The following is a 20876-nucleotide window of genomic DNA, read 5'->3' as shown; positions in this document are numbered from 1 at the left end:
CATTTTTGAAACGTATCTAATAAGTTCCAGGAATTTAATTTTCTCCCTATGGGGGTCGCACTGACCACTGTTGGGGATTTCCCACATTGGTCACTTAAGACTGAGGGATTTCCTTTAAGTCAAATGGCTCACAGACACTTGACACTAAATCCATGTAGGTTTCAACATACTTAATCACTTAAACACTATAAACTTTGTTGACTGGGGTCCCCCCTAGGGTCTATCCTTCCTTTTTTTCACCCGACACCAAATCTCTAGACCGAAAATACAAGCTCACAAATGTGTCACGTTGCCCAGGCGGTGGCGTAACCGTCTGGGCACCCGACTGGTAATCCAGTCGCAGTGTGCCGCGGGTTCGACTCCCGAGCCCGACACGGCCTTTACTGCATGTCTTCCCCCAACTCTCTCCCGTTTCCTGTCAGCCTACTGTCTGTCCCTTCAAAAACCAATAAAAAGGCATAAGCCGCAAAAAAATATCTTTAAAAAAAAAACAAATGTGTCACGTTGTTGCATGTTGTAAGCTTGTAGATCTGCTATTTTCGCGGAATATTAGCAAATTACGACATGTCCAGAAGATAGTTGGTATAGGGTTGAGGTTCATGTGAGACACTGGAAGCTTGTGTTGTTGCTTCCTGCATACCAGTGCAGGACGACATACGGTGAGACACCTCGTTTGATTTCCTGCACAATGCAGGATAGTTGTATAGGTCAGGGGTTCTCAACCCGTGGGTCGCGACCCCTCGGGGGGTCGCCAAATTATTTTGGGGGGTCCCCAAATTATTTTCCAAAAAAAAAAAAAAAAAGACCTACAAGCTCGTAGCGCGCCACTCGGTGGCGAGCTATGAGCTTGTAGATCTGCTATTTTTAAATAGCTAAATTATAACAATGCTTAAAACACCAAAAGGGGTTCCCGCCCAAAATGGTTTAAGGTTATTGTAGCAGTCAATTTATATTGGGGGTCGGGAGGGGGCGGGGCGGGGGTCCCGAGACGTTGCCAAAGCATTTTCGGGGGTCCCCGGCCAAAAACGTTGAGAACCCCTGGTATAGGTATATACTGTTGTTCCATTTCCGGTACTTCTTCTTTTTCTTCCCTTGTATTGCTGTATATGACAATACTTTCTTCCTTACTCTTGAGTCTTTACCTCTTTACCTGTAACTAGCTCTTAACTGCTGTGCTGTCTCTGGGCGACTGATTTTTACCCTGTGGGACCAATAAAGGATTCCATCTAGTACAATTAAACAGCCAAAATGTCGATATGAATGTTCCATTCCTGCTGACACAGATGTTGTCCATGGTCAAATTTATTTGGCATTTGATTAGATGTACATCTACCTCAGAAAAATACAAGCCCCCCCCCCCCCCTCCCCCTGCGAACAAAACATTGTACAATTTAAAAGCTATGAAATAAAGGACAATCACTCACATCATTTGTTGTATTATACATAAACACAAAAATAGATGTTGCACCACCATAGTCTATGATAAAACTTAAGTGTAAGTGCTGCAGTTTGGGTTGTGAGTGGTTTTCAATGCATATGGAGTTATTATACTAGTATTTGAGAGCTACTCCTGAACCTAGATGAATTATTTTTAATTAAAAAAAAAAAGAAAAAAAGAAAAATCCCACAGCATGCCCAAAGATAAATACATGCACCATAGGTCCAAAACCATGTTGTAAAAAAATAAAAATAAAATAAAAACCGAAAAAGTAACTTGATCCAAAAAACACAATCCACACCAGTAGACAAGCTCCCATACACACATGCAAACATTACGTAACGATTCATTAGACTTGCTTTCCTTGGGTAATCCACAATGGATTGTCTATGCCAAATATGAACTATATGAACTAATTCTGAGGACCAACACAAGAATGCAAAAAATAATAATGGTACATACCGTTATGGAAGTTTTTGATTTTACTATAAGTAAGTAAACAGATCAGGAAGATGCAGGACTCAACCGTCAGGATTCAAACTGCATTCTTTATTGTAGGTCTCATTACAACCCAGCTTTTTGTTGTCAATGTTTGTACATTTATTGCATTTGTTAGACTTGTTTCACAGTCTAATTCTTATTCTATGAATTTTCTAATATATACACACACACACACACACACACACACACACACACACACACACACACACACACACACACACACACACACACACACACACACACACACACACACACACACACACACACACACACACACACACACACACACACACACACACACACACACACACACACACACACACACACACACACGTTAAACCGAGGTTTCAGTTAAAAAATTCAGATCATTTAACGTCAAAAAACATGAGACTGCAAGGGAGCTAAATCAGCTAATCATCACCTGTTGTTCGATTCCTGTTGACTCGACTCACCCCAATCAATTTACAAATATCTTAAACTAGGCAAAGTCACTAATGTCTCCATGTAAGGAGAGAGCCTAGTGACCATCTGCTGTTACCGTTGTGGACATTGCCCGTCAATATAAGTGTGTGGGACATTGATGTAGGAGGTGGGACGCGGAGATGCTGTTACACTGTGTTGTAATGACACCTACAATAAAGAATGAAGTTTGAATCCTGACGGTTGAGTCCTGCATCTTCCTGATCTATTTACTTACGTATAGTAGCATCAAAGAATGCTATAACAATACACTACAGTAGTACATTCAAACATGGGGGACACTGTCCAGCACAGTTTACGGGGGTCAACTTATGGGTCAATTCTTAACACTTCCAGAGTGGCATTCCCGGACACTGGGGATTTTCTCACAAGCACACATGCTGCTTTTTCTCAAGGTAGATCATAAGCCACTTCAGTGCTGGTGGTGATCAATTTAACCACATAAACCTCATCACCGTCAGGTGGAAACCTTATGTCAGGAAATGGAACAACATTGTTCAGAAATACCGAAAATAACAAGCTCAAAAAACGTTTACATGACACTCGAAGTAGGACATACATTTATGTGAAAAAACTAAACAAAAGATACAAGGGTTTTTTGCCTGACAGTGGACAAATCTTTGCCAAAAATAGGCGATCTACAACTTGCAAATTGTCGCTGAATGTTCGCTCTAGAATAGGGACGCCAGGCTTCAAGTGGTTAACTAAGGTTTCCACAGAAGTGACTCAAGCGCAGAGTCAGTGTGTATCTTGACAAGAGGGTCAGTATACATTTGGCAGCGGGGTGACCACCCTCCGAGGAGCATTTGTGCTTTGCTTTTACACACCAGTCAATAAATCCTTTCCAATTATTTGGCCGAAAGGTGAACAAATATAACGGCAAAGCTGAACAGGGTCTTCTTAAACTCCTTAAAACTTTATTCCACCTGTTGAGTGAATCATATCTGATTGTCGCAATGGAGTCTAATTTGTTTTTAAATATCCTTAAAACATATTTCATGATAGGTCGTTCCCATGAACAGACTAGAAAGATGACCCATCAACACCAAACATAAATGGTATACAGCTAATATCCAGTATAGTAATCTTCACCACATACACTACCCAAGCAACTGAGATGAGAAATATACCATCATACACAAACAATGCATCATAGATTAATGGGCAGCATCAAAAATAAATAAATAAAATCAGATAGTTGTAAAATAGGCTAAATTTGTTCAGCAATATTAGTAAAGGCATACACCCCCCGCCCCCGAAAAAATAAACAAAAGTAAAGAAAACCTAATGAAGGGGTGTGCATCTCAAACATTTCATGTTGAAATATTAAAGATGGCTATTAAGTAAAGACTTACAATGTAAAATAACAAAAGGTAGACAGGTAGTAACTGCATATTTCTCATTGAGTGAAACAGTTACATTGTGTAAGTGGTTATTTCAAATCTTATAATGGGATACAATCCCTTTTCTAAAATGTGGGACAAACTACAACGGACATAAATTCCTAACAGCTTTTGCCCAAGTTTACAGTCTAAAAGTCATAAATGATCAGCAAAGAAATAAAAACATTGACCATGGGAAAGAGGGGGGGAAGCAACATTCTTTAAATCATTTTAGCAAAAGAGAAGTAAGCTTGGACCAGTACTAACCATACCTCATGTGTGCAAGTTTAACAAACCTCTCGCTTGAAGTCTCAAAACTACAAAACCTGTCCCCCACTGCAAATGTGGGCTATAAACCCCAAACGTGGCTTGATATAATCACACTGATAAGAAATTGAGAGAAAAAAGTACTTCATTCGGGGCGTAGAAATCCTGATCTCAAGACACACTGCAGCACGGAGGGCTAATGAGTGGGCCTACATCAGGGGTGGGCAACTTTGACGATGGAGAGGGCCACTATATTTCCACACTCACTCCCTAGGGCCATATATTACTGTCGTAGCAAAAATAGCCGATCTACAAGCTCAAAACGCGTCGCGCTGCGACGCGTTTTGAGCTTGTAGATCGGCTATTCTTGCTATATTCGAATTGAAATCTTGCATTATTTTTTGCTATTTTCGAATTGGAATCCTGAAAATTAACATTTTTATGTAATTTCAAATGCCTTTAATTATACGTGTGTTGAAGCATTGAGCTACTAATTTAGACTGAAGTAATTAAAGCGGGTTTGCATGTTGTGGAATTGTAATCAGCTGAAACCAATATTATATCAGTATTCTGACATTAACCTGAGGGCCGCATTAAGTGAAGGTGGGGGCCGCATGTGGCCCCCGGGCCGCCAGTTGCCCACCCCTGGCCTACATGATATAACGGGGAGTCGAAAATGCATGTTCTTTTCAACAGTGGCAAGACGCAGACAAAAATCACAAGGAACAAATGCTGGTGTGACTGTTGCGCTTTCATTATTACCTTGTGTTGGAACCTGACAAACAAGTACAACAAAATCAACAGGCACAGACCTGGAGGAGTATTTACATGATCAGGGCATCTTGAACATGAGTCTGAATCGCAGACATTTCAAAAGCACAAAAGCTTTGTCCAATGGAAACTAGAAGCAAATGTGCAGTCTTGCCCCTCGTAGTGTTAGTCTTCTTTGTACAGAAATAGTCCTTTACGCTCCCTCAGATTGCCATGTCGTTTCGACCACCAGGCAGAAAAACTGTCTTGTTCTGACTCACTCACCATGTCTCCAAGGCCAACTGGTCAGTACTGTAGGTTGCATCAGAGTACAGAGACTTGATTGGACAGCTAAGGTACAAAGCTATTCCTTTCTGCTAACATGATATGTACAAACTGTATAAAAATCCTCTCATTTGCAATTTTGCAGTCAACCCACTGCCCAAATCTTTACCCAGCCATATCCAGCCTTACCCAGCCGTAAGTTCAGAATGCAGATTTTTTTTCTGCCCATCCACAGTTCCTATACCACAGTGCTGAGGGAGGAGCTGCTACTGCAGTCTGCATGCGTGGAGTCGGCGGGGTTGGGGGGACCACCGGTGGGGGTATCAGGTCCCACCAGTAGGGTGCTGCTGTCGATGGAATCCTCGCGCTGCTGACAAGATGGCACTGAGTCTGTCACAGGGACAGTGGCGTCTGGGTTGGCTACCTGGATCCCATCCACCATGGCAATCATCTGGCTTGGCATCATTGACACTCCATTACGCCCTGAATGAACCAAGAGAGGACACGTATCAGTGCTAGCTAAATTACTCCCAGCAAGCCAAATGACGTCATGATGACGTTATGATGACGTCCCCCAGTGACTCCGGTGACGTTCAGGACTAGGCCAGATCACAGCCCATATGGGGATGTTCTTTACGTCATTTCCAGGACATCTTCACCAATTGAAATAATATAGCTTAATCTGGGCCAGATCTGACCAGTTATGATATGACTTAAGTTGATCTGGCCTCGATCGGACTCTCTCCGATTCATCCAGGGACATCTGTCTTAGTGAGCAGAATTTATGTTGGTTGAAATCAGGTGATATTCTGGGCCAGATCTGACTAGTCTTGGTTTGACTTGATCTTGCTGGGCTATCTATCCTAGGGCCAGGCAATTTCCTTTCAGGAAAAAGAAGAAAAAAAACTACCCATGTTCCAACTGATCCAATGTAGTTATTTTTAGTCATAAGCTTGTTTGTACTTTTAACACTTAGACTGCGTTGATTAAACTGCCGTGTTTCAAGCCTCCCTGCTTAGGTTTAAAGTTACATTTGAACAGCCACTGCACCAACCGCTGATTTGCTTGTCATGAAAATCCACTTTAAAACGGCGTAATCGCTTGTTGTAGTGTAGAAAAGTATGACTTCAAACTTAAACTTAAACTTAAAACGTGGATTAAACAATGAAGCAGTGAAGCTGTTCTACAATTAATTAACTCGGGCAAGTCGTGTTTAGAAGTTAAAGTGTTAATTGGTCTTGTATGACAATGTAGTGCATTAATTTATGAACAAAGTCAAAATAAGGAGATACAAGGTTTCTGCCCGACAGCAACAATATCAACATTGTGATAGAAACAAACATATTGTCTGGGATATCATGTTGTCCATCTTCAATATATCACCCAGCTCTAAAGTATGCCTTATGAATCAACACCCACAAGGAAACTTCCCTTTGTATTTATCATATTTGTAAATAATACTACTTCGTTTAGTCACATTAAACCCTAGTGTAACTATTTTTCATCAACGTTTCACACATTTTCAAGATTTCTTGAAACTCTTCACAATTATTGGAAAATCGCCGATCTACAAGCTCACTCTCAAGTTGTGAGATTGTGGAATGGCTATATTCGAATAGCCCAAATATAAAATGGTGTTTAAACAGCAATTTGGGCCTACCCAGGTCCACATAGAGGAGGCTGTCTGGGTTAATGGAGGCTTCATACGGAGGAGGGGGGTCATCAGGGTGTTGGATGTCTGGGTATTTATAGGCTGCGTATGGCGGTGGAGGCTCTTGGAAATGAAAAGCGCCCCCTTCTCCATCGTCGGACAGGTGCAGTGGAGTGAGGCCAGTGCCAAATGCATCCGGGCCGTAGTCGAAGCCTGGGACTCGTCTCCCAAGGTTGAAATGATGCACTGAGGAAGGAGAGCAGATGAAAAAGGCACAGCAGATGAGGAAGATACAGCAATGTTGAAGGACATTTACAAGATATTTACAAGGAGGACATTTACAATAATCTGTGTACAAGCATAATTATTAAATATAATTTCTTCTTTATTTTGACAGCGAGAAGAGAGGCAGGAAAGGCTGACAGCAAGCAAGGGAATGACACAGAGCAAACACACTGGCCGGCAAGGAATAAGGCATTTGGAATAACGTATTTTACGCCCATGTGGCATGCACCCTAACCGTTTGGCTATTGGGTGTCCCAGCATCATTATTGTTATTGATTATTTTTGCTCCATTTGACAGCAGAGATGTAGGAAAGAAAGGATGGAGAAAACAAACTTGTGGTGTTTGCTATGGCCAGTCTGGAATGAGGTGTCTACATAAACAGCTGCTGACAGGCTGAAATCTCTCATTACATGCCATAGAAATGTGAGGTTTGTGCGAGTCTGCAATAGGCTCCATGCTCACAGTTTCCTCCGATGAGCGTTTCAATGCGTTCGCGTCTTCGCTGGCGGAGCCTGTGCACCATGAACAGCAGCAGAGACAGAATGAGGAAGGAGGAAATACAGCTGACAATCAGCCTCATCCCACTAGCCATGGAGTCAAACAAACTGTTTCCATCTGGAGAAGAGAAAAGGCACACACATTTTCTTAATCTTAATTCAGATGCCTACTGCATTTACAGCAATTACAAAACAATCCCATGTTAACCAAATGAGTACATTTTAGATTCTTCATAATGATTCATTTCATTTGGTCTCTGAATGCATGAAACATTTTGGTTCATGACACGTTTTAATCTGATTTTCCACTCAGCAGCTCACCGGTTTGTTTCTGTGGTCCATTCTATCATTAATTAAATTCATTATCAAGTAATTCATTTCACATAATGTTTACAGGTGTAAAAGATAAATGCAGTTAACCAAAATACATTTTGTTAGGGGTCAATGCACAGATAAAAGAAGAATGTAGTAATAATGTAGTTTTACTGAACTACATTCACTAAATAAATTCTCAAAGGTCATAGCACAAAAAAACAAAAATATAACAGAGCTGTTAGTGAAAGAAATATTCATTTGTGAGCTCCACCTTGTGAGACTTGCACAAGAATTGCTCATTATTAATTCTTTTTTAACTTGGAAAAACTATTTCCCATCTTTAATCTAACTTTTGTAAACTATTAACATCCAGCATTAGCAACCAAAAGGACCCACAGTCCCCTCTGTTTAGCCAATACCACTCACTCCAACCCTGGCATGGCAAAAAGTCATGCCAATAGGCAAATCTTGAAAGAAGGGGTGAAACCATTGTGACAGAGAAAGAGAGTTAACAAAAAAAAAAGTGCTCCTAGGAGCACAGGCCAGGTAGGTTGTTAATTAACCGATAGGTGCAGCCCTAACTGTCAATAATGTGAAATACAGTTTTAAGCTGTGGAAGTACCTGGGTCTAGACAGGTGAACTTGCAGCATTCCTTGGGGTCCTTGCGGAAGTGCTGGCAGCCCTGCGGCCGCTCACACAGTGCTGCCACACACATCTCTGGCTCGCCATCATGACACGTGCAGCTCAGACATGGGTCATCACCCTTCGGGGTGAAGTAATAGCCCTCGTTTACGACGTTGTCTTTTATGTCCACACATGTTTGCCCTGTTAGAGAAAATAAATGTCAAGTGTTAGAAATAAATGTCAAGTGTTAGAAATAAATGTCAAGTGTAAGACAAAAGAACTATGAAAAAACATAACGCTGACTCAAGCCCAAGTTATACTTAGTTGCGCACTGGAAATATCTGATCTACAAGCTCGCAGGGTGTCGTGTCGAGAGCTTGTAGATCGGGCAATTCTGGTGGGCAACACACGTACTGGACTAAGTATAAAGCCTGATTCATCGAAAATAGCTGAAAAGCTCACAACGTTACACGGATGCGACACTTTGTGAGCTTGTATGTCTGCTATTTCCGGCACTTGGCGGAGCATAAATTAGGTTAAACTCAGGCTTAAGTCTAGATAAATGCCTTCTGAAGGCCAAAACACATACTCCTCTTGCAAAGAAAGGGGAACTTCTTGTGGCAGTTCTCAGCATGCCAACTGTGCAGGCCACGCTCATTCATGTTTTTGATCTGGAAACGCTGGAGCTGTGCACAGAAGACAGTGTCCTGTGTAGGGGATGCCTCCCCAAATTTAGGAAGGCCCTCGGGTGGCAGGAACACTTGCATCGGCCCTTTTAAGAAAAGGATAACAACATAAGCATTATATTTCCAAAAATGTATAATAAATGCAAACTGACTACAGGCACACAAAACCAGTGACATTAAATCAGTACAGTGCAATATCCAGAAACAATAACATGAACAATATATGAATTAAAACTCCTTGCGATGTAGGGAGGAATTCATGTATTTATGGCCCCATTCAGAAATACTCCAAATAATGAACATTTCGTTTTTAGATGGCAGATCTACAAGCTCACAATGCGCCATGAGCTTGTAGAGCTCATCTTTTTTTTCCTCCTGCAACCACCTTAAACGCTGGTTTAAGGTGGTTACATCGATTTTGATACGATATTAAGTCATTTTCTTGGAACCAGCTTGAACCCCCTCAAGGACTTTGAGAACCACTGAACTGAGAATATAATGCCTGAGGAGGAGTGAGGCTACTGGTTTGAGTGGTTTCGAGTGCCCTCCTGGCTTGAAATAAGCACATTGAGTGAGAAATGTGCTACAGTATATAAAGAAACTTGACTTGAAATACCTTTATATGCGACCTCCCAGCGACCCTCAAGGGAGTGGTTCTGATTGGTGATCACGTATTGGTAGCCAACCCAAAACCTAAAGAATCACATCATAACATGATCATCTTATAAATAATCACGTAAACATATCACCACTTAATTTGGGGGTGGGGGGTCAAGGATGGCTATGTATTAACGCTCTTGTAGGCTACAACAGAGTTCTGACCGTGTCAGACATTTTGTGCCATGGTCATGCAGTGTGGCTCGGTGCTGATGATTGTCAACAGTTAGCTTACGGTGTTAAAAAAAACCCAAGAACAATGCAACTGGTTTCCCGTCTTAAATCACTGGGAATCAATCACTATCACTTTTAGTCTATGAGGAGACTTTTTTTTTATGACAAAATGGCGTGTAGGTATTACGAGCTCTCATTGCAGAATTGCCCACCCATGTCCTATTCTGCCAAATCAATAGTCATCCTTCAATTTATCTATTTTGATTGATAGCACGTGACCTTGATTTCAGGAGTTCAGGCTATGGGATTACAGATGCTGCAAACGTATACGCGGGGGGCTTTGTAAGTAAGTAAGTACATTTTATTCATAGAGCACCTTTCGAAACAATGTTACAAAAGTGCTGTACAGTGGTCAACAAGGTAAAACAATCATAAAAAGCAAGGGCAAAACAAAACAAAAACATTAGAAAAGCAAAACAATGATGTGCAAATATAAGTAAAACACGTCATAAGATAAAATGCTTACGAAATAAGTACGTTTTTAACAAGTTCTTAAAACCGTCGACAGACTCTGCGTTTTTTTATCCAAATGGCAGGGCGTTCCACAAAGTGGGAGCAACCACTGCTTTGGACTATCATCTCCATAGCACACTAGCATGCACATTGACACGTGCACTGTTCGAATCAACATTGTGTTATTAGCACGCCATTACGATTAAATCACTGTCCAAAACTTAAACTATGCATACTGAGTGCATAATTCAAAAGCATGCATATGGTTTGGCTGCGCACATTGCCAGGTATGGACTACTAATTGTACTAAATCATAATGCCTGTCACTTCTCAGCCAGAGTCTTTGCTCTTTATGTAAGGCATAAAGTAAACCATTTAAAATGTGTGTGTGTGTGTGTGTGTGTGTGTGTGTGTGTGTGTGTGTGTGTGTGTGTGTGTGTGTGTGTGTGTGTGTGTGTGTGTGTGTGTGTGTGTGTGTGTGTGTGTGTGTGTGTGTGTGTGTGTGTGTGTGTTTCTGTCAACATTAATTCCTCTACACGTGTCCTGTGGCATATAATTTATTCAAATCATCTCTTTTATTAAACTTAACCACATATTGACATCAATGGATATGCAGATGAAAGCATAAAGACTTACTTGCACTGGTCTCTGCGCTCGCAGACCTTATCATCAAAGTCCACCTCTATCTTCAAGATGAACTGCAACTCCTCATTGGTAACAAAGGTAGCCAGTGAGCCGTTGACTTTCTGACAAGTATCCACAGCCTGCCAGTAGTCCTCCTTCCTTAGGTACACTTTGTAGCAGCTGGCTGTCTTCTCATAGTGGTGCCACCCACTGGGACACTTCTCTGTAAAGAGATTAGGACGATATGTTTGCACTGCAGTCTGCCAAATCAATGTAGGGTGAAAAAGAAATACTGTATATATCTCTGCGCTGTCGGGCAGAAAACGTCCAAAAGTTACTTTTCACGTAATGGAAAAAGAACCTGTGTTCCAATGGACTATGGAATGTAGTTGCATATAATTCTTTCTCAAGCTATTCTTAATACTTTTCATTGGTTAAATATTTATAAAACCCACAGACAGACTAATTTTAATATTCATTACAAGGTTTTTTCTTTTTCTTTTTAAAGCAAATATAGCCAATATACAATCTCTGCATCGCTACAGTGTGACACTGTCATACAATATAAAATAGGGCAGAAAATAATCATAATCGTAAAAACATGAAATATGGGTACGGTTGCGTGACAGCGACAATATTATACTTTCAAGGGAACCTCAGGCAAACCTCAACAGTACACTGTAATGTTTGTGAAGTAAAATTAATTAATTAATTGGGGACATTCTTACTGTTAAAGCGCACAGGCTGCGCCACACCAATGACATCTTCAACTGGGTCATAGCCATTGCTAAAGCGAACCCTCTCCTCCTTCATAGCTGTGAAAGAATAGGTTGAGAAGTGGAACAAATTAAGTTGGCATGCTGAGAACTTTTGGGCAGAGCATTTCCTCAAACTAAACATCTCTACAAGAAAGTGGCTAGTAGACAGAAGTCACAGACTGTACTCAACGGTGCTGGCTACTCTCTCGTTTCTCCTTGTCAGTCGTGCACATTCTGCACAATATAAAGCAAACCACACAATGAAATATTCACCTCATTCAAGTCTATTTGCATTGTCTCAAATCTTAAAAGCAAGGAAGCCTTTTGGAGGCTTCAGACCTCATGAGGGTGTTTTTGTCAGCAGGAGACTCTCCTACATGCAGTAGGATTATCTCTAGACTGTATAATGGTCTCCAGCAGAACACGACTGAAAATACGATATATGTAAAAGAAAAATGGGAAAGAGAAGGGAATTTCACTATAACTGAAGAAGAATGGGAGAAAACTTGCAAATCGCTATGGGAGTCAACATGTTCAAATATGTGGAGAGAATTTAATTGGAAAAATCATATACGGTATTTTATAACACCCCTGCAAAAAAGATACAGAGGTACAGGAGTAGACTGCTGGAGATCATGCAATCAAAATGCAGCGAACCATTTTCACGTGTTTTGGGAATGCCCAGTTCTAGATACATATTGGAAGGAAATTCGTGATCATTTAGAAGCGATGTTTGGGATCGACATCCCCTTCCAGTTTGATACCTTATACCTAGGAAACCTCCCATATGACTTATTTGATAGTAACGATAAAAAAAATAATTCTGACCCTCCTGGTGGCTAGCAAGAAGGCTATCACTAGAAGGTGGATGCAACCACAACCACCCACAGTAGAAGAATGGATCGAGATAACTCATGATATATACAAGATGGAAAAACTGACATACTCACTCAGATCTCAGGAAGAAAAGTTCTTCTGGATCTGGACTAAATGGACTGAATATATCGCACTTTTGCTGAATAAAGAAAAACAAAGTATTGTGTTGCTATCGCTCATCCTATACCTCTCTTTTATTTTTATGTTTTATTCTCTTTTCCTTTCTTTTATTGTAACTTGCTGAATGTATGACCCTGTACTTGTTTTCAAATAAGTGTAATGTAGGTTTGTGAAGGCGTCTCCTTTCCCCCTTTTCCCTTCAGAGCTGCCCAGATGTTCGTCTTTTTTGTTTTTTCCTGTTTGTTCGTTTTTTTTGTTCCAAAAAAAAAAGAAAATGTTGTAACTTTGGTCACCATTGAGAACATGGGAAATATACCTTTATATATATATATATGATTGTAATGCACTTGATCTCATGATGTAGTTGTTCATTATTATGCTTGTACACGATGACCAAAATAAAAACATAATTTCAAAAAAAGAAAAAAAAGCAAGGAAGCCTGCACGACTCCAATCCGTCTCAATATCACTTTTAGGTTCTTGTTGGCTAAATGTTGTTTATCGACACGGACAGGGGAAGGTGTCGCACCTACGGACACTATAAATGTGACACTTCCGTTGTTTACAGCATGCAACGCTGACGAAGGCTATACACCGAAACGCGTATGTTGTGCTGTCTGCTCTGCAGCATACTACTGCGAATTATAAAATAATAAAGTTCCTTAAACTAAAAGGACAGTTCCATGAGAGCAGAAGTGAAAGGAGCACATTCCAGTGTGGATTTACAAGGAGTCATAATTTGCAAGCAGTGCTCAGTTCGGTGGCTTTGTGGTCAGTGTGTTGTGTTCGCCCTGAGATTTGGAGGTCATGGGCTTAATCCCCAGGCGAGTCATACCAAAGACCATACAAATTGTACCCCAATGCCTGCTTGGCACTCAGTATCAAATGTTGGATTGGGGGTAAGACCCTGCAACATACAGTACTAGTGTCATTCATGTCCAGGGGATGCACCTTATGTTTACTGTAAGACTAAGAGTGCAATAAATGTTTTTACTGAAAAAATAAGAATTGTGTGAGAGAATGGTGTCTAAATTCTTACGGAGTAAAATTGTGATTTTAGCAAGAATCATGCAGCCCTACTGTCTGTCAAGCCCTGTTTTAGATTATTGAAATGACAAATGTGTTACCAACTGTCTAGCTATGGGCAAAACAATCAAAACATAAATATATCACTTGTAAAGTTGTATGTACAGGAGTGTGTAGCTTCTCCTTTTATTCATTTAATTTTCCAACTAACAGCACCCATGCTGTGCATGCAAAAAAAGAAAAGGAAGATGCCATAGTTATGAGGAAGAATAAAGCAGAACCATATCATATTCTCATCCATCAGCAAACAGTACAATATTGTTTGTCTTAAATGGTTTAGGAATCCTTAGTACTAGTACTATCTTGGATGTATATGAATCCCCTAGATACATTCTACAAAAGTAATTTGGACAGTACTCCATTTGGTGGCATAGTACTGTGGTGGAGGCATTCTTTGTTAATATGGGTGAAAAACAAACAAACAGTGTTAATCTTGACTAGATGCTATAATTTTAACGGTCTGTATTTGAATGTTGATTCCAAGGTTTTGTTACAGCAACAATTATTTCCTATAATGTAATCAATGGTGTTTTTATACATGCGATCTGTTTAAGGGGCTAAAACAATTCATCACCTTTGCATTAGACACCAAAGTAAAATAAACCAGATCTTTTTGGTCATCTTTACTTAACATTGAGGACAATAAGAACATCTTCAGTAAAGCCAATAACGAATTATGTTACTATATTATTGTTTTGATGTGAACTCAATGACAGACAAGCTGTCAAGAAAAATAGACAAATAGACTAATAGAATTGGGCTTATTGATTTTCTCAAAACTTAAGCAACTGATCATAAACATAGTTCTGTGACTGTCAACTCAACAATGGGTACTCAAAACATGGACAAAACTTAACTCTGAACATTAAAGCCCAATCCTCTAATTATATATACACTACATTGCATGCCTGTGTCACAAAACAAAACTAGCAGATTTGTAGGTTGAGAATCAGTTATTTTTGGCAAGCGACACGGTAACACAACAACGTACATAAATTAGGTGCAATATTGACACATGCTGCTGCTGCTGTATGGAGGTCACATGGTGTTCTCAATCCTCTCATTCCCATTATGTGGTCACAGATCCAGGGATAAGTTCTCACTGGATTTAACCCATTAAGACCTGTCCTGAGGCAGATTCTACAAATGCATTCTAAATCAGTATTCTCACACTTTCAAGATTTTTCTAAAATGTAAAAAAATAGCAACGTGGCACGAAATGAGCTTGTATATCTGCTATTTGGAATAGCCAACGCAAAGATCTAAAATGACAGATCATGCTTTCCCGGTTTTAATGAGAAACAATAGGATTTCCATCACTGGCAGCAACACACAACTGCAATATCTAAGCTCACCTCAAATGGACCACTACATCAAATCAGGAACAGAACGCCTCAGAATACATTCGAGTGTCTAGACAAGTATGTCCATGACTGATTTGATTCACTTTTTCAATTGATCGTCGTCATGGTTTCAGAATATTTCCTATTGGAATCGTTTCAATGAATCAATCAATCAATATAGGTAATCAATGTCTTAAATGTGTTGTACTCACGGGGACAGTCCATCTCATCACTCTTGTCCTCACACATTGTCCAGCCATCACACTTCCAGGACATTGGGATACATTGCATCGTCCCACTGCGGCAGGCAAACTCCCCAGGGTTGCAGCGCCGCCCTAAAACACAACATATGATGTTGGTATGTACACTTTCTGACATCATTATGCTCTACAGAAAGCAAATACAAATACAAATTCTGCAGATGCCTGAATAAGGGAAAGGGAAAACATGGTTGTGTTCATGTACTATTTTCCTAAACACCAAAGTACAATGAAGAGATAATCAAAACAAAGCAAGCACATCCAGTCATCCACGCTATGCAGATCTCTAACAAATGACCTTTGAGCTACAACAGCAACAGGGCTTTGCTAGCCATAGACCAATAATGGTTGACCAATATGCCCCTATAGGCTGATCTGTTTATTTTTGTATGCCTTAGTAAGGCAGAGTCTGTGTTAAGTGGGTCAACATCTCTGTGCCATGTGTGATTAACATAAGACATGCCACAGAATCACAATGTCTGTGTCAAGCCTCACATGATAAGTGATCTGGTATAAGAGTCTCAAACTGATATAAAAAATAATTGTGTCCCCTTTAGTTGTTGAGGTATTTGCTAGTTCAAATTATAGCTTGTGTTAAGAAAATGTGATGTTATGTATGTGTTATTTTTATGCTATGTTGATGAATTGAATATAGGACCACAATGAAAACAAGTCAACAACTTTTTTTGTGTTAACCTTTTAACCTAAATGTCTGACTGTACCTCATGCTGTTTGCATTTCTGTCTAAAGTATTCAATCAATCAATAAATTAGGTGCTCCAGTGGATGTTTATCTACAGATGGCAAACAAACGTATTTTGGAAACTCAAAGAAAGAGTGAACTGCTGAATCAAAGTTATTATTCAATGACACGTCAATAATATGGTAATATACATTATGTTATTATCCTAATTACCTTTTTTTTTTAAAACACAGGATTTAACATTGCCTCACATTTCAAACCATGGTCAGAGAGTTCTTGTGGCTGGGGGCCCAAACAGAGATGGTAGAACAATCACAGCTGTTTCAATGAATACCATTTGACTCTTTATCTCACTAAATAAACTGTGTGACCATTGCAAAAAAGCGGAGGGGAAAAAACAAACAAAATAAAAAGCCAAAAGCTGTTACCAACGACTGTTCAAACTGAAGGGACGAGTATGCAGGGTACACTCTACAGACATGGAATTGAAAATTGTACTATATACAAATAAATTTGCAATGGACACTAACTACAAGGATACTGCTTACCTGACAATAATCTTGCCAGAGTTAGCCGTGGACCTGAAACAAATAAGATAGATAGAATAGGATGAACTACCCTGATTTCAATGGGTCCCCTTTCTAGATTAATTAACAATAAAACCTGTGTCAAACTGAAGGCCTGAGTGGAAGATTTTGCTACTGTGCTACTGACCAAGTTAGTATGTGCCAAGTCAAGAGATTCAACCCTACAATGAATGTGAATGTGTTTCTGCAATTTTGTCACTGTTCTTATTAGGGAGTATACTTAGTTGACCGTAGTCCCATGGGCACATTAAATAGCTGAAAATAGCTGATCTACAAGGCTAAGCTCACAACCTGTCGCGACACCTTGGATCTGCCATTTTGGCAAATATTCCCCCCAGAATAGGTACTCTAGGATTCAAGTGGCTAAACCATCTGTTCAAGGGATTCAGGTGGTAATTTTTACTCTGTCTGTCTGGACCACACAGACTCATTCGATAATGCCCTTACTTACTGATTAGACGGAAAGGCATATACTTCACTAACAGAAAATAGATTAGAAGTATGTCAATGCCTTTGTTTGCTTAAACAGAAGGCCTAATAGACTACACTTAAAATATAATAGGTTTAAACTATTTCAAGACTGTGATTGTTGTTCCATCTGTGTACCAAACAACACTGTTGACGACCCAAGCAGAAACCTTTGGGCACCGATAGTTTAGTGACAGTCTGTACCATAAAGGAGTTAAATCCAAGACAGGAGCCTGTCTTATTTAGACCTACTAAGACAGCTTACTGTTTATCAGCTGGACCTACTTCTCAGGTATTTGTATGGAAGTAAAGGCTTGCAGCTGCCTGGTCGGTCCTCATTTCAAATCTGCTCAAAACGTGTAGAAGCAGCCAAGACAACCCATATCATTGAGGATACCTCACATAGATTAGATTGCAATATCATAGTGGTGGTAGGGTAGATTTTGTTTTTTCACTGTGGCTGCTGAACTGACAGGACCATGCCAAGAGGCATTGTCATAACAGCCATACCCATCACCCAGGGCAGAGCAGATCTAGAAACAGTTATGTGAATTGATCGGAATAGCAATGACCTAGGTTTGATTTCCAATAATGTTTCCCCTGTTGCCAATGCCAGGCCAACAAAACCTTTTACATAATTTTCAAATGTCAACATTAGAACCAAAATGGCCTACCCACACACATTCATTCATAAATTGATATATAATTATTTGTGCACTACTAGAACACTAGAAGTTTCTTTACTCTGAAAGCCAGAGTGGTATCTATCCAAACACCAGGCAGTGGAGTTTCAAAACACAGGCCACACAACAGGTCATGTTCAGCCAAGCAATGTACTCTCATCTCAGCAACTAAAATATATTATGCCTGGGATAGGTCCACTAAGAGGTTATCTTATCATTCATCCCAGCTACTGTAAATTAACTTGATTTATGCCTGGTCAACAATCCTTTCATCACTGCAAATCACATGACAGGTTAAAAGGAGTAATGTATTAAATGCTGACTGCCTTCTGTAGAAGAGTAAAGAATAAACTAAAGAGCATGTTGCCATGCATCAAGATGATGCATGTATTGTAGAATCATCCTATCCGAGCCAAACAAATTGGTACAATGACAATCCAATGATTCAAAGTGGGTAGCATTTGGAAGCAAGGTTAAACATCAGGGAAATGTGTCGATTAATAGCCTAATGACGTATCGTTATCGTAGGCTAATCTTTCTGCCCGTTTGTCTGGACAGGAACAGCTATGCATGAATTTGAGGGCCAGCCAGGTAATCTATCTTTTTTTAATGGGGGCATTTCAAGATCTCAATTGGTTCAAGGAAACGTTTTCACTGAAAACGTTAGAGAATGCAACTGGCTAGAAATCAAAGTGCTGTGCACAGGCGGGATGTTAGTGGCTGCCACATGACATGAATTGCGTCATTAAGTCACCTTAGATAACATTGTACTGTATATACTGTGTATGACACTGGTTCTCAGTGTAGGGTCCGGGGCCCCCCAGGGCTTTTGGGGGGATTCCAGGGGGGGCCCCAGCTAAATTATTTGATTGTTATGAATCAAATGGACCCTTAAGGGTCTGTAACTCAGGAATCCATTTCTATGCTCTCTCAGTTACATTTACACAGATTTTACATTGTAGATTGTGGTCCCACAGGCTCTCATAGATGATGGATTGATTGTATGACATGGGGGCATCCAATAATGCATAGGTTGACAAATTAAGCACTGGTCTACAAGACAGGGGCATGCAATTTTGAGATGTATATCTCTTATTTGGACCCATGACATCTGAAATTGAAGCATAGATTTAAATTCGAGCATGGATTGCATCTGAATTCAGAATTTCAGATGCATTGCATATTACCTCAAATCGGAGCATACATTTCAGATGCATACATCTCAAATTGGAGCATGGATTTCAGATGCATATGTCTAGATTTGGAGAACTGATTTCATGTGAATATAGTTCAAATTGGAGCATGGATTTCAGATGCATATACCCTGCATATACCTCACACTGGAGCTCGTCTCTGAGTTTGACCACTCACTCACCACTGTAGGATTGATACCTGACTGACTGTACTGATCTGGTATCACTGTGCACAGGCATTACAGCAACTTGAGCACCGAGGCTTTAATGAACGGGCCTCGCCTGCAGCTGCCGTTCTTATGTGTAAATAATCTCTCTTGCATACATATTAGGGAAGTAGTCCTATGTGCAGACAGTACCTGTCCGTGGTGGGTCCGTCAACGTGAGGACGAAGAGAAGAGAGAGGAGGACGAAACTGCTGTTGTCAGCCTTCGGAAACATTTATCCTCCATTCATATTAACTCCTCTACTTAGAAATAAAAAAACAAATACCGAGGTCTGCACCGCACCGCACGTCGTCCGATGTGGCTCTACAAACCTCCACGCCAAGTAAAACGTAGATCCATTCATAAAGACATCCAATCCAGTGTGTAAAACGTGCTATTATTACCAGGTAGCGACACACATTGTTTATGATATTAATGTAGCCATAAGGTTGTTAACTGTTAACTGGCTGCTTTACGCCGTCCGTCCTCTTGCTGAACGTTGGCCAGTCTGGAACCAAGATGGCTGCGTCCTCCCATCACAACAATCCCAAACACGCAACACAGCCTCAGCCAGGCTACACACTCAAACACCGAGTGTTCTTTTAACCAAATGGATCCTTTACACTCTCTCAGATTTACCGTACAAATGGTTGAATTGACACTGCATGTTTTACTGTGTATCAACAGTTGATACACAGTAAAACATGCAGTGTGAGCAGTTGATTTAATCAACTGGAGGAGTTCAGTACAACTAGATCCAATCCTCCACCACTGTACCACATGATCCGAATAATCAGTCTCCGCCAGGCTGAAAGCACGGACGGACAACTGCTGTATTATGTCTGTGTTGTCTGAGTTTGTCTGCATCTGAACCAAAAGCCAAATTTCTTATGCTGCAAAATCAAATCGGCCTATGATGGCTTTATACGTTTTCGCCTTTCTTTTTTTTCTTACAGTCTGTTTTTGAGTGGTGCAACCAATCCTATGAACAGCCTATGTGGGTCCCTCGGTCCCTGGGTCTGTCCCTGGCTGGCTGGGTCGGTCCGAGCACGGAATAGCTTTTGCTTGGTTTTCACAACCAAGTGTCACTTGTGTCCTAACACACACTCTAACTGTAGGGCCTATATATGATGATTTCGGGTGTGACAGTACAGTAGAGTGACCCCCTGGGGACCCCGACACAGTAACTGTCATTTCTCAACCATTTCGGACACAGGGTGGCTCGCCGGAACCGGGTCGGCCCCCTGGCCACGTTCCTGGGGGTCTGGATGTGACAGTGACCCCCACACGGTAAAGGTACCCACACACCGAGCGTGTTTTTTGGATTTCTAGCGGCGTTTCTCCATCGGTTTTCCGAAAAACACGTCCAGTGTGCAACCACCTTAACTCTGTCATTTCCCGACCGTTCCGGACACGGGGCGGCTCGCCAGAATCGGCCGGCACCCTGGCCACGTTCCTGTGGT

General features: G+C 40.7%; 1 protein-coding gene across 2 annotated transcripts; it reads right to left on the bottom strand.

The window, feature by feature from the left end:
* Positions 1-1576: 1576 nt before the first annotated feature.
* Positions 1577-20214, bottom strand: dgcr2 (DiGeorge syndrome critical region gene 2). Of its 2 annotated transcripts, XR_013791970.1 has the most exons (11): positions 19567-20214; positions 15527-15649; positions 11860-11946; positions 11144-11354; positions 9780-9856; positions 9067-9249; positions 8475-8678; positions 7503-7655; positions 6764-7000; positions 4719-5586; positions 1577-4277 (listed from the first exon to the last, which is right to left on the bottom strand). XR_013791970.1 is itself a non-coding variant. In XM_079525032.1 (10 exons), the coding sequence occupies exons 1-10, from the start codon at positions 19646-19648 to the stop codon at positions 5342-5344; spliced, it is 1602 nt and encodes a 533-aa protein (XP_079381158.1). In that variant the 5' UTR covers positions 19649-20214; the 3' UTR covers positions 4441-5341. The 2 variants fall into 2 exon arrangements, 1 of the variants encoding a protein (XP_079381158.1); XM_079525032.1 differs by lacking the exon at positions 1577-4277 and having other exon boundaries at positions 4441-5586.
* Between the last annotated feature and the right edge of the window lie 662 nt (positions 20215-20876).

This window comes from Electrona antarctica (genome assembly GCF_951216825.1).
Source record: "Electrona antarctica genome assembly, chromosome: 16".
NCBI lineage: Eukaryota > Metazoa > Chordata > Actinopteri > Myctophiformes > Myctophidae > Electrona > Electrona antarctica.
This window is presented reverse-complemented; position numbering and strand designations above follow the sequence as displayed.